The sequence below is a fragment of the Amia ocellicauda genome, chromosome 9 (genome assembly GCF_036373705.1).
Source record: "Amia ocellicauda isolate fAmiCal2 chromosome 9, fAmiCal2.hap1, whole genome shotgun sequence".
Taxonomy (NCBI): domain Eukaryota; kingdom Metazoa; phylum Chordata; class Actinopteri; order Amiiformes; family Amiidae; genus Amia; species Amia ocellicauda.
Genome location: NC_089858.1, coordinates 16,683,309 through 16,700,106, shown reverse-complemented (window position 1 = coordinate 16,700,106; position 16,798 = coordinate 16,683,309). Strand labels below are relative to the sequence as shown.

Sequence of the window (16,798 nt, the reverse complement as noted above, 5' to 3'; positions counted from 1 at the left end):
TATTTGTTCATGGGGAAGTGTGTGTGTGTGTGTGTGTGGGGGGGGTGTTAGAGAAAGGGAGGATTTGTGTGGGTAACTTCAACACAACCATCAAGGCAGTAAAGACAACGCAAGACACTGTCCTGCTCTGCTCTAAATAACCCCACCTGCCTCCCACAGCACACATATGACACCATCACACCTATGGCACCTTTATTTGAAATAATCATCATCATCATCATAATAATACAAGAAAAATAAACAAGCTTTCTGTGTTACAAATATATATATATATATTTGTATGTCTTACCTAGTTACTCACGCTGGCCCTGGCATCCATGCGTCATTTCTTTTGAGGGGAAAACTGAAAAGGTGTAAACTTCACTTTAGGTAAATGTTGTATTGTGTAACAGCCTTACATATCAATGCTGTTCCCCTAGTTCTCTGGCAGTGTGTGTGAATTCTCATTCACTGCCCAGCCCTGTAAACACCTCGCAGGGCAAATGCCTTCATACTTTGTGTCAATTTCCTGTTTTTACTTTCCGCTGAGCCTTTTTTGAAAACAATAAATAATGTCAAGAGGTTCACAATTAAAATCCGATTCTGGCTAGTTTTAGAGTCTACTCCTTGGGGAACCGTTGAAAGATTCCTAGAAAAGAGCATCCCCCGGGCCTGCGCAGCTCCCAGCCACAGTCACGGCTCCAGCGCAGAGCCGCGCGGTCTGCTAGTCCTGGACGCCGTCCCGAGCTTCTGGTCAACTGCTGGCATGAGACATGCTGCTTTAGCTCACTCGACACATGGAGGCAATTAAAAACAACACGAAAAAACAGGAAAAAACACTGAAAATATATAAATGGATGTATTATTTTTATTGATAAAAAAAGGGGGAAAAAAATCTGCCTTTTCTATATTTTTCCCACATCCTTGTTTATGTGAAATATTAAAACCCCAGTGACATACATGTTCAACAACCAATAACAGAAATCCTTTGAGGTTTATGTTTTAAAATCACATGAGACTAATTTGGAATGACCAACAGTATACTTTTGTCTTTACTTTAACAAAAAGTCACTACATTTATTTACAATCCAGTCACCAAAGACTAAAGTCCTCCAAATATTAAAACGGAGCAACTGGCTGTTCAACCCCTAATCAGACACACACTATATATGAGGAGAATAAACTAGGCCAGTGAGTAGCTGTGAGTATTTATGTTCAGCCCAGAGTCTTGACTGTAGCTGCTCTATCATGTCAGTGTAAATCCCTAAATCGGCTTGTGACGAGACAGGCTCTCACTCACTCTTCACTTGTGCAAAGCTCCCCTCTATCATGTACAGGAGTCACAGAAGGTTTTGGGGTTCACCACCAAAATCAATACACACATCATAACTTACACCTCTGCTTCCTTGTTTGTTTGCATATCCTGTGTAACTTGGGCGATGTTTGACGTTTTCCAGCTCAGCTTTGAATGATTTCTCCATCTGTGAAGAGGTACTATTCGTGCTCCCAGCGCTAGGTGGCTCACTGCTGTCCTTCCCAATCTGACGACAACCGCCAGCAATGCACCTTCTCCAGCACGTCCCGTTCCCGGCAGGGTTTCAATCCCATAACCTGCCATCCCATAACCTCTGCCCTTCAGATAAACAGGAAGCACCCTCTTACCACGGGGGCACAGTAGACCATGGCATTATAATACAGGCACACCAGCCACAGGCCTCTCCATTTAAACGTTCAAAACCGCGTGTGAAAACACGGCGAGGTCTGTGGAACGGAGAAATTAGGAAACACTGACAAGTATTTTCCCCCCAACATTAAAGAGCTGTTAAAATAAATCCAGCTCCCTCTACCACTGCTATTTTAAGACTCGCAGGAATGCAATCCTCGGGGACTGCAGTTGAGGAGGAGAGGTCGAGTAAAGACATGACACACCCGTGCTGTATGGATTCCCTTTATTTTTTTTTTTACTGTACTAGTTATTGCGATCAGGTTAATTCACATTTAGAAAGCAGACACCATCCAGTTGCACTGAAATCGATGATATTCATTTGACAATAGCCACGTGTCCTGTGAACTGGAAAATCCAATCAAAGCATTAGATTTTGTTTGTTTGTTCTTTTTTTTTTTTTCAATTTTTTTTGTAATTACAAAAAAATATTATAATAATAATAATAAAAAGAAAACAAATCTGAAATATTACGATTGGCAAGCAATCACAACACAGCACAAGTACCTAATAACTGCAAGTAAAAGCAGGTACAAAAAGAAAAAGGTAAAAACTAAAAAGAAAATAAATTGGCACCTATCAATATGATACAGGAAGCAACAGAGGACAAGAGCAGCAAAGCAGGTCTCTAAACACTAGGAGCCGGAGGCAGAAGCTCATTTTTTTAATTTTTTCGTTTTTTGTTCAAAAACGCACTACTTGGAAGCAGGACGATAAAAAATACTTATAGCAGGACAATAAAAAATACTGAACGTAGAATACCTTTTTATTCATTTTTCTTTTTGTCTTTCTCTCTTTTTTTGTGTTTAATATCTCCCATTAATATTCATTTCCAACTGCTCATAATAGCAGCGCCTTGTGGCCAAATCATTAGAGTTTTACATCTGGGTAGCAAATGACACTTTGATTGGATGTAATGTTCAAATAGTCCACCCCACTGTTTCTCCGTCAAGGCCTGGGCTGAGCCGGAGTCCCGCGGCGCCGCCCTCACTGCGCGTGCTGACTCAACGTGTGGTTCTGCGAGAGGCAAGAGAAGAGAATGCATGAGGAGGGAAATAATAAGCCGCATGCCCACACCCTCCCACTCCCCCTGCCCAGCACACGGCACCCCCTTTGGCTTGACTGGCTGGTATTACAATGCACCATCTCACACACACACAAGACCCCAAGCAGGGCACCAGCCACTTACATGTTAATGGGAGCCCTCTTTAGTAGTCATGTTCGACCCAGGACACTGAACACTCTGGCTTTTTTTGTCTGGGGGTGGGGGGGGGTAGCCAATTCCAGCTTTCCTTTCTTTTCCTTTTCTGTCTGTCTGTCTTTCATTCTCTCTCCTTTCTCTCTCTCTCTCTCTCTCTCTCCGTCAAATGGTATTTTAATTCATTAGGTTAGTGAGCCAAAACCTTCTCCATTAAATTAAATACAATGTCTTTATTCCTTTTATTTTTTTTCTTACCCGCCGTTATTATCATCATTATTATTATTATTATTTCAGGGAATCCTCCACCCCCCCATGATTGGAATCAGAAGCACGGAACTGAAATGTGAACAGGGATCGCCATGCCAGGACTGAAACAGGACACGGGCCCAGTGGACACGTGTGCTGCACAGGGCTGACAGAGTTAATTGACATGTCAGTTTCCCCCGCACAGGGTTTAACATATTTTGAGTTTATTTATTTATTTGACAGAAGGATACTTAACGGTTTCCCTGGATCATACCCTGAATACCCGATAACACACAAAACAATCGCAACGATGATAATACATCCAGACACATTCCCTCTTTTAAAAATCGGCCTTGAATGAATAATCTCTAGCTGAGGCCTGGGTCCTGTTTTCAGTGCCACAAAAAAAATTTGCTGAGGATTAAACATGTTGTGGCGTTGATAAATATTTATTTTCTCGCCTTATCTTAATGCACATATTTACTCACAAGTGTTGGCAGCATTATTTCAGTCATGGCCAATTGTTAATTTCAGTGCCCAGACTGCAATCTTCCAGCCTAGCTGTATTTTTCTCTAACACTTTTTTCTCTGTACGAAGACATGCATCTAGAGAACACTCCAGCGATGTACCTAATCTCTCAGGGAGCCACTGACCCCATTAAGAGAACAATTCACTTCTCCTTCCAAAGAGGGTGCACTACCACCTCCTGGCAGCAGAGGTCACACTTGCTTCTTGGTGTATGAAATATAGCAGCAGAGAATTATATCGACTCCGACAGACTGGTACAAAGCTGCAGACACCGCTGTTACATTTTAATCAACAAAATCCTCCGGAAAAAAAGGGGAGACAAGCCTTATATTTCACACACACGAATGCAGCATGTGTGTTTTTCTTTCAAGTCTGCTGGGGCGAGTCTTGTGTCTTTTTTCAAGAAGGCTATAATTGGAAGGAAACTTGTATAAAATAGAAAATGCTAAGGCTTTCTAGGGTTTTGAGGGTGAAGTATTGATTCTGGTATAAAACTGACTGTAAATCTATATGCACGGACTGAAAGATTGTGATTCTTAAACATTTTAAAAATATAGATCTATTATTATATTATTACCAATTATAATTTTCACAGAATCCTCTTTCGATTGTGTCCGGACTCACTGTGTCACCCTGAGAGGCACTCAACCCACTGATGCTCAACAAGACTGCAAAATAAAGTGCATGAAGGGAACAAATCATGGGTACAGGACTTCCATGGAAATAATAATGACAACAAATATTAGAATGACCCCTATTCCTACTCTCCACTTACATCCTCGTTTACATTGAGGCGAAAAGCAGTTTATTTCTTCGTGAAACTTGAATGAAGTCTGTACCGTACACAGCTGACCACTGCTGTACAAACAAACGAGTCTACTCTCCATTGTGCGTCACACACACCTCGGCCCTCTCCTCCTGTCGGCGAGGGGAGGCCCCGTCACCGCGGAGGGTGTCTGCGTTTCCTGTGGCCGGATAGAGCGGGGAGTCTGCTCTCGGTCTCTCGGCACTGAGGGTGGGAGGCCGTGCTTTACACTTGGCAGAGACATGGAGCTCCTCCACACAGGAGCAGCTCCACACAAAGAGTGTTTATTTTAGTGTGTTTGTGTGCGCACACAAACACACTAAAATAAACGCACTCTCTCACAGACATGCACTCCCTGGCGCACACACAACACACACACACATACAGGATTGATACTACACACGAGCACATGCATGCACGTGACCACACACGCACACGCTCGCTCTCGGAGCCTGGAGGTTTCAGTCAGGTCTGTTCATTTTGACGCGTTGTGTTTGCAGCATTGATTAGCCCAGGCAGATCAATACGGCGAATGGTATGTGGCTCTGAATCTGATAATGACTCTCTCAATGTGACACCTCCCCTGCACCGGTGTAATTGATATATTCTCCATGCCAAAAAGGAAAACGAATTACATTTTCTGTTGAACAAGCACATCATGCATCCTCTGTTTAAGCTGACAGGGGTTAGAGCATGATAGCCCAGGAAGAAGAAGTACAACAACAGCAGCAACAACAACAACAACTGGAAATGATTCAGATTTTCCTGAAGGGATGAAGCTGTTCGGGGAGCAGAGGCCACCGGTGCTCAAGAGGCCACTACAGGAGCTTTGGTCCGTCTCCCTTGACCTGTGACCTCAACTGACCCATGCCGTCTCTGTGATGCCCACATGCCCTCTGACCTCCACATGACCTTTAGTAGCACCTAAGGACCCGAGCTTAACAAGAGAAGAGTATCTCATCTCCTGGGGTGTGGTGAGGGTGCAGAGATGAACTCAAACAGGAAAATCGATGGGCTGAAATGTGCTCCGGCGTACTATGACCCAGCTGCCCCTCCTGCACAAGCGGCACAGAACAGGGGGAGGCTGTTCGTGGAGTAGAACAGCTTCTAGTCCTCTCTGGCAGTAAAGCACAGCAGAGGGAGGCAGCTCAGTCACCGAGCACACTGTCATTGTTTTCCTAAACTGAGGGGGAGAAAAAAAAAGGGGAGGCCAAATCCTGTGGAGCCTCTCACTCAGGGGAAATATGGCCCAGTCACATCAAGGATGCAGAGAGTCTCGGGGACTGCAAACAGAGAGAGAGAAATCAAATCTGTGTTTCCACAGCCTTCGACACGTAATGTATGTGAAGACTGCGCTCCGCAACGATGTCAGTTTCAATACAGCGTCTGTGCTGTGTGCGTGACTCCCGCTTCGCTGAGCCCTTGGGGCGGGCTTTGTCAATGAGATTTTTACACGTCTGCAGTCCCCCGTCCCCGAGTACAGACACACTCAGGCACACGCGCAGAGCTGCAGCTGAGAGACAGAAGTTTTCTCTCCTTGTTCTGCCCACTGACAGGAGAGAGAGAGAGAAAGCTACAGATGAGAGCGGTGTAGTGGCACGCTGTTCTCTGGCTTTGATTCTCCCATCTTTGTTTTTCAGCTCTGAGGAGTCAGGCGGTCTCATCATCTGTGCCCAGGCTGCGGACCCCGGGACCAGGGTGACAGAGGGTCTGAATGTAGACCTGTGCCTTGTTGTCACACCAGCACAGGAAAAGGAAACGCAGGGGTGAAGCAGCACTGAAGTGGTAGTCATCAAGGGCTCTACGCACACGTTTTTTTTTCCCTCCCTCTGTAACACAATATGAAAAATCACCTTTGCCTCCCGATGCACTTTGTGTGGGATTATTTTTAGCACACTGACAGTCTTCCAAGAGTCTGAGACTAACAGATGGGCTGTCCTACAGCCTCGTATGCTCACCAGTTTTCACTTCTGAGAGACAGGAAACTCGCCAGGGAGTGCGCTCTGAAAACTGCCCCCTCCCCCGCCTGCATGCTCCAGCCCTGGCCCGTTTCCCCAGCGCTCCCGGCCCGGCTGTGGACGCGGCAGGCGGAGCGGTGGGTCGAGGAGGTGCTGGGAGAGCCTGGGAGGAGAGCTCGATAAACCAGACTCTAATTCAGCCTCCATCACCCACAGCACACTCCAGAGCCATCTCTCTCTCTCAGTGAAATTAACTGGATTACATCAGACTTATTTTTTTTAAACAAGCTCTCCCTTCAGCTTTTGTTGAAGAATTCCTGCAGTTCACCTAATTAATCACAGAAGCCCATGTGCGTCTTTAATTACCTGGGCCGGATCTCGAGTCACGGTGCCACCCTCACTGAACTCCTGACCCTGTATCTCTATCTCCTATGAAATTATCAGCCATGTTTACTACTACCATTCCCATACCTCTACCTCTAGCACAGCAACTGCAACTGCAACTACTACTACTACTACTACTACTACTACTACTACTAATAATAATAATAATAATAATAATAATAATAATAATAATGGTGATTTGTTTCAGCTATAAAATCCTACTGACTTGTAAATGACAATTCTAACAGCGGTGTGATGCTGTCAGAAACAACAATATTAGCATCTCAAGCTTTGACAGGGCTACATTAGCTACAGTAGTGTGTGGGGGTGCAGTGTTGGTCCTGTGCCCATGTGGTACTCAAAGGGAGCAGGGAGTGACCATTTTGACCGTTTGACAGACGGTTCGAATATTTCTTTGCTTGAAGTTTGAATTAACATTTTTTTCTCATCTTTCAGTAAAGTGCCTTAAGATGCATTTTGCGAGGCTGATTATTGACTGACTGATCGATGTATTGACTGATTGACGGACATACTCAGTCCATGCTGGGGTCACTCGAGCAGCAGTAGATGGGAGAGCATCCCTCCTGCACAGAGAGGTCAGCGGGTGGAGTGACCATGTGCTCCCATGACAACTGCGGCCTCTGCTGACCTCCAAGTCTTCCTCCTCTGGCCAGGAGAGAGCGCATTTCCCCACTCGAGCACGGCCAATCGCTCCTCCTCCGCCTCTCTCTGTACCTTTAAGGCAAGTTTGTACAGTATGTTCCCTTCACCGGATCAATACAGCAGGCTCTACCTGAGGATGGCATTAGCAGGGACGCTGCAGCTAATTAATATGGCAGATTTGCTGTTTATTGATCACTTTTTTCTTCTTGTTCTCCAGCTTCAATAATTAATTTCTGGTGATTGACGGACGCGTCTCCCTCGAGATCGCGCCACTCCTGTGCATCTCTCTCCCTCTCTTGAAGCCTCCAATCTGCTGTGTTTGTGGACACAGCCCCCTCACACTAACACACATGCATGCACAGACACACACAGACATGCACACACATTCACGCATGCACATACACATACAAACACACACTATTGAAGCACTACTTTTATGTAGCTAGAGAGGCAGCACTGGCAACTATAATGGTGCCCAACTCACAGAAGTGGCCTAGTTACTGGAGCTCAGCCCCAGGGTGAGTGAGGGGTACCACACAAGGAACCAGCTGAGGAGATTATTGCAGTTTTAATATTATTATTAATAAGTCATTTAGCAGACAACTTACAGAGTATAAAGTGTCTCTTTATCTCAGATCTTAAGTCTCAGATCTTAATATAAGCAAGGATTTTACACACACACACACACACACACACACAAGCACAGCATAAGATGTCTATGTATAGTGGGTGTATAAGAGCATTTCAGGCTCCTGTAACGGCTCAATGAAACGTGAAGAGGCAGCACCGCACTACGCGCAGTGCCCTGTTGGTCGGCAGTCGGCTCAGCAGAGCCAGCGCTCCTAATGTCTGTCACTGCTTCTACTCACTGATCACCACAACCCATCAGAAAAACATCAATCCGATCAGTAATTTTAAGCGGAAGGTAATTTGTTCATTAAGTGCAGCCCCTGGGGTCTGGGACAGGCTGCAGGGGAGAGGCAAGAGGGAAGGACGCAAGTGTGTGTGTGTCTGTGCGTTTCTGTGTGTACGTGTGTTTCTGTATGTGCGTGTGTGTGTGTGTGTGCATGTGCGTGTCTCTGTGTGTTTCTGTGTGTGCGTGTGTGTGAGCATGTGAGATTTTGCCAGAATCTGTGGCAAATTCAGAAACCGAGAACCCTGTGCCCAGCCTGTGGGCTCTGACACAGGTCTGACTCAAGAGTTCATTTGGACCGTCTGGGTGCAGATATCAAATAGGAGATGGCGGGAGGCAGAGCGGAGAGCAAAGAGAGCAGAGAGAGAAAGACTGGTTGAAGCTCCCCACTCCAGATAAGACACTGGCTTAATTGATAAATAATGAAGGCGCCCTGGGAGAAGCTCTGCGCAGTGCGAGCGGACCGGAGCGCTGCCTGCCACTCTCGGCGTAAACAAGACCCCACCGGCACTACGGCACTCTCCACAGAACGGCCCTGCGTTTTACCTAGAGTCGTCGGCACCTTTTAAAGGGGTCCGTAAATTGCTGCGAGATAAGTTGCAAAGACATACCTAATTTGCTGTGATGAATTGTGTGCATGCTTCGCTGATCAAAACTGCAGCTGAGACCCATTACATTTAATGATCTAGACGTTTCTCGTGAAAACACTCAAGCATATACTGTTATGTCTGGGAAGGCAAGCAAGCAGGCTTTGTTTTTGTTGTGGGTTGTTTTTATATGGAGATATAGATAAATAGATGCACCCAGCAATGCAGAGGTGAGCTTCGGGGGGGTGGGGGTGGAAACGGAGAATCCTCTTTGACGAAGAACAGGCATCATTCAAAGATACCACAGCATTGAAATCCCATCCTGTCCTTCCAAAGTAAAATAAATAAATAAATTGAATAAATAAATAAATAACGAGAAGCATTGAGAATTTTTCCCCCAACAGAGTATTTTTTAGTGTGTGTGTTTGAGTTTTCTTTGGTTTCCCAGTGGCACCTCTCTTGTGGTCTCAAAAATCAGCCGATTCAGCACGAGGACCGAGCCCACTTCGCTTCCCGCCCCTCCACCGGCCTTCGGCACTGCCGGCAGCTGCTCTCATCTCCTCCCTCCCTCCCTCAACCACTTTTCTCATCAATTGTCATTATTGTGACTCCTGACTAATCCCTTCGTCGGGCAGGTGTGAGGGCAGCTCTCTTTTCTTTGGGGGCGTGCCTCGCCCAGGGCCCCTTCCTTAAAACAGTCTGTAGATGTCCAGATGCTAAGCAAGACAAAACTGGGACTGCTGGCAGGTACAGGCAGAAAGAGCTGGACGTGATGACTTCTGTGATGCCTACCAAGTGTCACTGTGAGAGGAGCAATGAGGATGGCTATTTGTGTTGTAAAGATCGGACGTAAGAGTGGAGTCGGCGTGATTAATCTCACATCAAGCAAGGCAGGAGGACAAGAGGAAATCACCACCAGGTAAAAAGTAGAAGAAAAACACCAGATCTTACACTAGTGTGGAGGCTAGGAGAAGCTGCAAACGATTCTCTAAAATCCACTCCCAAACACGTGCATCCCTCTGACATCCCATGTAATTGGAACAAGGGGAGGAAACTACATTTTAAATTACCAAAAACTAAAAACAAACAAAACAAAAACAAAAAAAAACAGCACAAATAAAAAAGCCAACAAAACTGCTGACTGTAGTTAAATATTTACAGGCGATAAAGGAAATTATGTACACACATGCAAATAAAAACACAGGAACGAGGGAAGAGCTCGGGGCCCCGCGAGGATAGAATTAAAACCAGCAAAGTGAAAAGATCAGCCATCCTTTCTCTGAGTGACAGCACAACACAAGGGGTACCGACCTGGGGAATTGCACAAGACAAAAAGGAGTCTCCGAAGTTTAAACAAAGCGCAGATTACAAATCCACAAGGCAGGGTTTAATGGTACTGATCACGCAGCAAACATCATTTATTTACCACAGTATGTCTGCAGTATTTATGTTGCGCTGTTGAGTGGGGGTAAAATATGCATGGGGTTCAGTACTTTCCTCTGAACCAAAGGAGGAACTCCACACAGACGCACAAAAGAACGAACCACTGGCACACACTCCCTACAGGAAAACTGCTCTGGATGTTGTCTCCTTTGAAAAGAGACGAGGAGACGAGGAGCATTTTCTGTCCCCACTTATCTCTCATTCCAAGGACATAAAGCAGACAAATGCGTCGACGGCTCTCCACATCCAACGACTGCTTGGGCTACACCTCTGTACAACACACAGGGCCCATCTGTCTCCACGCTATAACCCATAGCCGATTCCCGTGCCCTCTCTGGCTCCTGCAATCCATTTCAGCGCTGATCCTTGACCCGGTTCGGGGGCTGGGCGTGGTGGGCCCCGGGCGATGGCGAGGAGAGGTCTGCAGTGGTGGGCTTTTTGTGTTTTGTTTTGTTTTTTGCCACAGATTGTAAAAGACAGGGACCGAAAGGGCCTGTGGCGTGCCTGCTGGTAAATGAACTGGCCGTCCATATGCCAAAGAGCTCCCGTTCTTGATCACTGTCATGGCGGAGGTGGCGCTCAGTGGTGGACGAGAGGATGTAGGTCAGGCCCGTTAATGAGGGCGATGGATCTTCCCCCAGCGATGGGCCTCTGCTCCTCCCCTCCCCCTCCCCCACAGACCCTGGGGTACAAGCCTCCAGGGCACAGACTCCCACTCCCCCTCCACTGGGGGCTGAACTACAGCCAGCCATAGCCTCTCATTTATGGTCTCTGCAATATTGCTGAAAACTGGTTTCAGGAGGAAGCGATTGCAGCAAGAATGTTTCAATTTTGGTTTCAATATGTATTTGAGAATTTAACACTGAAAAGACAGTAGAATTTGGGGGGTTGATATGACGTGGGAGAAGACGTGTCCGCCTGCCTGTGTGTGCTTCTCAGAAGCAGGAGGAACGGACATTAGAGTCTTTATCAAAGATCTGTTCTGTCCGTTTACAGGGACAGTATGGATATTCCTGACTGGCACAGTTGGAAACCTGCGTTTGCAGTTGCTCCTGGTCTGTGTGGACAGTCCTTTATCCGCCAGGTCTTAACATCCCGCCCTGCCTAGTTCAGTATTCATGCCCTGCGTCCTGCCACAACGCACGCCCACAACCCACAGAGCGGGGCGGGGGGTCTCTCCCTCAGCTGTGCAACCAGAGAGAACAGCGAGCCTCAGGGAATTCACGAACGCATGTTGCAAGTGCACTCTTAGTGTCACACATCAGATGACACTAGGACGCTTGATCTGTTTATTTTTTTAACATTTATAGTCAGCATTTATTACGGTCTACCTGGAAAGGACAAAGCACAAACAAAGCTACTGGGGTATACCTAACAGGGACAGAAGCAGAGGCTTCAAGAGCAGCGCTCTCTGGTGCTTCCTCCTAAATCAGTGGATTTTCGAACCGGCGCAGAAAAACCCTCAGTGGACGAGGGACAGAACTATACACCCGGACCTCGTCCAGCAGTTGAGGTGACTGGATGCCAGGTTGTGCCTCCCTCACTCACACGCTCTGCCTCTCCTTATATGCCCTCACCTCACACTCAACGGACATTCTCCGGACAGGGGGGTTTTAAAGTGTACACCTGTCCACCTGTTGGGAGTGTAGAGAGATGACCCTCAGCGTCAGTGGAAAGACACATCCACATGTTAGTGTAGTAATAAAAGGACAATTGTGTCAGTATGTGTGTGTGTGTGTGTGTGTGTGTGTGTGTGTATTTAAGTCTATCTTCACATGTTTGTGTCCGTTTGTGGGGTGGGGGTTTCGCTCTCTACATTCCCCCTCCCTCCCCACCCCCCCACATCTCTCATTCTACCGTACCGCCTCCCTCTCCCTCTCCCTCTCCCTATCCCTCCACATCTCTCTCTCTCTACCTTTTTCCCTCCCTCCCCATCTCTCCCTCCCCCCCTCCCCATCTCTCACTCTCTCTCTCCCAGTCCCCTTGGAGCGGGGGCTCAGACAGGCTGTGGCGGAGAGTGTCAGAGGCTCGGGCTGGGGGGTCCCAGGGGAGCCGGCGGGATGAAAGGAGCCATGACAAACTTTCACAACGGTGCGGAGAAGCAGAATAGACAGCGGCGTCGGGAGACCCTAATTACACCGCTCTTATCTGGGGGTGTACTAACAGAGTTTCCATTAACCTGAGATTAGAACAGGGAGAGCAGCGACGCGAGCTGACATCAGACTTCTGTGCGGTATTGAAATTACAATGAACGCACACACGCACACCGGTGGTCAGAATTAAAGGGCCCTTGTGAAGACCAGGAGGCAGCAGAGACCTGAACAGAAAACTGACAGAGCTGCAACTGACGGACACAACTGCTTGCACACTGGAAAACACAGAAAAAAGAGACCGGTGTGTGTTAGTAACAATACACTCTACACTCAGAAACAGCCCCCGGACCGCCACAATCATGTTTCATTGGGCATACAGAAACACACACACACACACACACACACACTCCTTCTTTTACATGACACGGAGGACACAAACATGAAAAATGAAATCCCTTCGTGACCCACACACATCCCTCATTTCAGCGGACGTTTCTGCGTCGGGCCTCCTGTCGTAAGGAGAGACAGTTCCTAAACTGGAGCTGCTGTAATAGAGCAAACCGGTGAACGGTGGGCCGCCGCGGTGGGGGGAAACTGATTAGTACAGCGGTGGGATCTGTCACTGACGCCGATCGTTACGGGCACTGGGGGGGCACCGTCGTTAGGAGGTGCCATTAGTTAATCACGTTAACCTGTGATTTTCTGGGAAGCACAGGGTCTTTTGGCAAGATAAGAATTTGCAAGAGACTACACTTTAGCAAAATTTTAATCGCCTCGTTTTTTTGGTGTCGTTGCTGCTGGCACTGGATTCGTTTCAGTTACCAATGCATTCTGTTCTTATCCGATTTAGTCAATCAGTAAGGGGAGGTTGGGAAAGGGACAAACCTGCAGCTCGGTCTGGAAGAAGAACTTCTGCGGACACTGGGAGCAGTCGTAGATCTTGTCTTCCTGCCCGTGTACGGCGAAGATGTGCTGCTGTAGCTTATTGGCCTGAACAAACACTGAGGGAAAGAGGGAGAGGGAGAGGACATTACTTCTCTCGTAGCACTGGGTGAAACAGACATGATGTTACGATTGTGTTGTTATTAAGGAGAGAGAGAACGACAGAGCAAGACACTTATAACACTCAGAGACAGACTGGATGTTATTGTTGTAATAAAGGAGAGGAGAGAGACAGAGAGTGGATACTGTTACTCAGAGAAAGACGGGAGACAGGGAGCGAGAGGCCGGCTGTGAGCAGTGAGTCTGAATGGCAGCAGTACAGAGACAGACCAGCCCAGTCTGTAGCCATTACCAGCACACTGGGCCTTACTCCCAGCAGAGTCTGTGATATTTATCAATAAATCATCATTTCTCTCTCTCTCTCTCTCTCTCTCTCTCTTTTTGTTTCAGTAAATTTAGTTTGCAATGTGGAAAGTATAAATTATTTAACTTCCCCAAGACTGACGCTTCACTTATTTATGACCACCCTGGAATACAACAAAACTTTAAAAGAGCTCCATCTCCCAGCAGAGTGAGAGAGAGAGAGCGAGAACTAAAGAGCAGCCGTGTCTGTGGTGTTGGGAGCGCGTGTGAAGCGCTGTGAACAAACTGAGGGCTGACAACTTCACACAGGCAGGCAGGCAGACAGACAGACGGGGCAGGAGCATGGGATGGGCCCACTGGGGGCCTGAACTCCAACACTGAACTCATCTACCTCTGACTCAAGATCAAATCAATGAATAAATAAATGTTTGTGTGCATCTGTGTTTTCTATACATTTAATATTAATTTTAATCATAATAGTGTGCAATGTGACTGCTATTAACATTTGAAGCAGTGGTAGTAGTTATATTAACTTTCTTGGCCATATCTCCATGTTTTCTCATCCAGCTGGTCCACCACTTCAACCTGGGGCATTTCTATACACTGTACTCCATGCCGGGTCTTTGATAAAGCCAGCCCACTATCAACAGAACTGCTCATTATGCAGAATAATTAAGCAATGGAAGGTGTGCCAGCAGGGGAGCCAGGCCTGGGGTGGGGGGGGCATGGGGGTGGGGGTGGGGGGGGGCAATGAGGGGTTACGTGCCGGTAAGCCCAGGTTCTGTGCAGTCAGGCTCCTGGGTAACTGTGCAGGGAGCTCTGCCTGTGGGCGCCGTATTTAGACCTCCACGGCCCTCGACTCCCGCTGACCCTGCCCAGGCGCCCCTCGCACTCACCTGTGAAGCAGACCGGGCACTTGAATGTGCCGCCCATCCCCTCGAAGCTGTGCTCGATCAGGTGACACAGGAGCTTCGCCGGGGAGTCAAACATCTGGTTGCACAGCTTGCATTCGTGATTGATGCCTTCCTCTGCAAAGAAGAAGTTCAGATTAGAAGACTGGTTTCCAGCACAGGAGAGGGGTAGGACAGCAGAAAGGGTAGAGGCTCCAACACGCACGGAAACACGGAGGCAGGCGTGTGCGCTCACATGCACACACACCACGCTCCGACTCCCATTGCTCTCCACATTCTCGTGAAGTTTGCTCCTGTACACCACCCACACCAACACCTGTTCTGTAAAGACACCCCTCCCACAGAATCTCCACCCTCCTGAGCTGGGGACACACAAGCAACTCCTTCAATAGTATCCTTCCTTCCGCAAATTAATTATCAAAGGATGACAGAAATGTGAACGGAACAGACGCGGTCACTAATCCAGCTGCACATTGTGAAAGATTCACAGGAGAAGAGCCGAGAGAAGACGAGAGCTGTCAGCAGAGGGACAGACCAACGGGCAGGAAAGCCTGGACAAAAACCCCAGAGCCAGCCAGACACCCCCCCTCCGCTCCTTCCTTCCAAAAAACGTCTCGCTTCCTCAGTGGCGGTAATTGCCGGACGCCCCCTGGAAGCTGGGCTATCTTCCCTCATCATCGCACTACAGCCGGCTATTTTAAGACCCCGCAAATGACATCACCCGCTCCCCTAAGAGATGAAAGGCGGATAGCGCGGCCCTGCTGTGCAGTGGAGCTCTCTTATCGTCCGCAGCACAGAAGACAGTGTGGCCATTTTAAGCCCGATTAGATCCCGGCACCACTGTCATCATCCAGCCCTGCTGCTCCCCATCACAGCAACCCGGGACTCCGTGGCGACACAATCCACATTTTCTTATTTTCTTTTTATAAATGCATGTCTCCTATTTTACTCCTCCCCCCCTCTCCCCTTGGCGAGTCCTGCTGGGGTGTACCCGGGCGGGCAGGGTTAATAAAGTCTTCAATCAGACATCCTAAAGCACTAAATCTGTGAGGCTTTTCATTCGCCCTGATTGAATCCAATCTAGACTTAATCTGAAAGCCACTGCTCTAAGGTACTAATCCCTGTTTGAATAGTTATGGGAAATGAATTCAAAGAGAAAAAAGGGAATAGGGGAGGGGAGGGGGGGGTGCTGGGTTTGCAGGGCAGGGGGGTTGACACTTCTTTATTTTTTGTATTATTTTTGCCACATCCAAGGCTTTGAATTACTCTTGTTGACAAGATAAGACTGTGCTGTAATCACAAGACGGGACAAACATGGCCTGTACCGGAATACAGGTCAGGACCCGGGATGCTATTCTCAAATCTCAGGGGGCCGGAGAGCCAGGTACGGCGGAGGGAGAGAGAGCTGGAAGAAACGGGGGCAGAAGGCAGCAGCAGCAGCAAGTACAGAGATAATTGGGCCTCCTAATATATTATATATATATATATATATATATATATATATATATATATATATGTGTGTGTGTGTGTGTGTGTGTGTGTGTGAGAGAGAGAGAGAGAGAGAGAGAGAGAGAGAGAGAGAGAGAGAGAGAGAGTCTTTTATACCACCCTCTATCTTAAAAAAAAAAAAAAAAAAAAGAAGAGCCCTTTTAATAAATTCAACAATTTTACACCTGTTTTTGTCAGAGAAATTACAGGTTCAGTCCCCCCCTCTCTCTCTCTCTCATTCCCTCCCTCTCTCTCTCTCTCTGAACGTGTCTGATCTGCAGGAAGCTGCCAGCTTTAAGCCATGTCAGACACAAAGCAGAACCGCTCGTTTTGTGTAGAAGCATCGTGGGGAGATGATAGTATCCTGTAACGTCCTGCCTGCCTACTTTTGTCTCAAAGAGCATTTGATCCCTGGCAGACGTACAATAATTTCCATCTTGTCTCCAGGGAAGGTCTGCGGGGAGGAGAGGTGATTATCGCAGAGCTGAAGGTGAAACCTGGGTGGTGCCAAACTTCGAGCGAGGAAAACTCTTCATCTCCCTCTCTTTATATCCAGATACAGATATTCCA

The 16,798-nt window shown here is 47.4% G+C and overlaps 1 protein-coding gene across 1 annotated transcript in view; it reads right to left on the bottom strand.

Moving 5' to 3' along the window:
- Nucleotides 1-1,911: 1,911 nt before the first annotated feature.
- Nucleotides 1,912-16,798, bottom strand: part of znf423 (zinc finger protein 423) — a 128,220-nt gene continuing 113,333 nt past the window's right edge. Inside the window, exons 6-8 of the mRNA XM_066713472.1 lie at nt 14,726-14,857; nt 13,410-13,525; nt 1,912-2,719 (exon numbers count right to left, since the gene is read on the bottom strand). Of these exons, the coding sequence (XP_066569569.1) occupies nt 2,690-2,719; nt 13,410-13,525; nt 14,726-14,857 (278 nt within the window). The 3' untranslated portion in view covers nt 1,912-2,689. The remainder of the gene's footprint in view (nt 2,720-13,409; nt 13,526-14,725; nt 14,858-16,798) is intronic.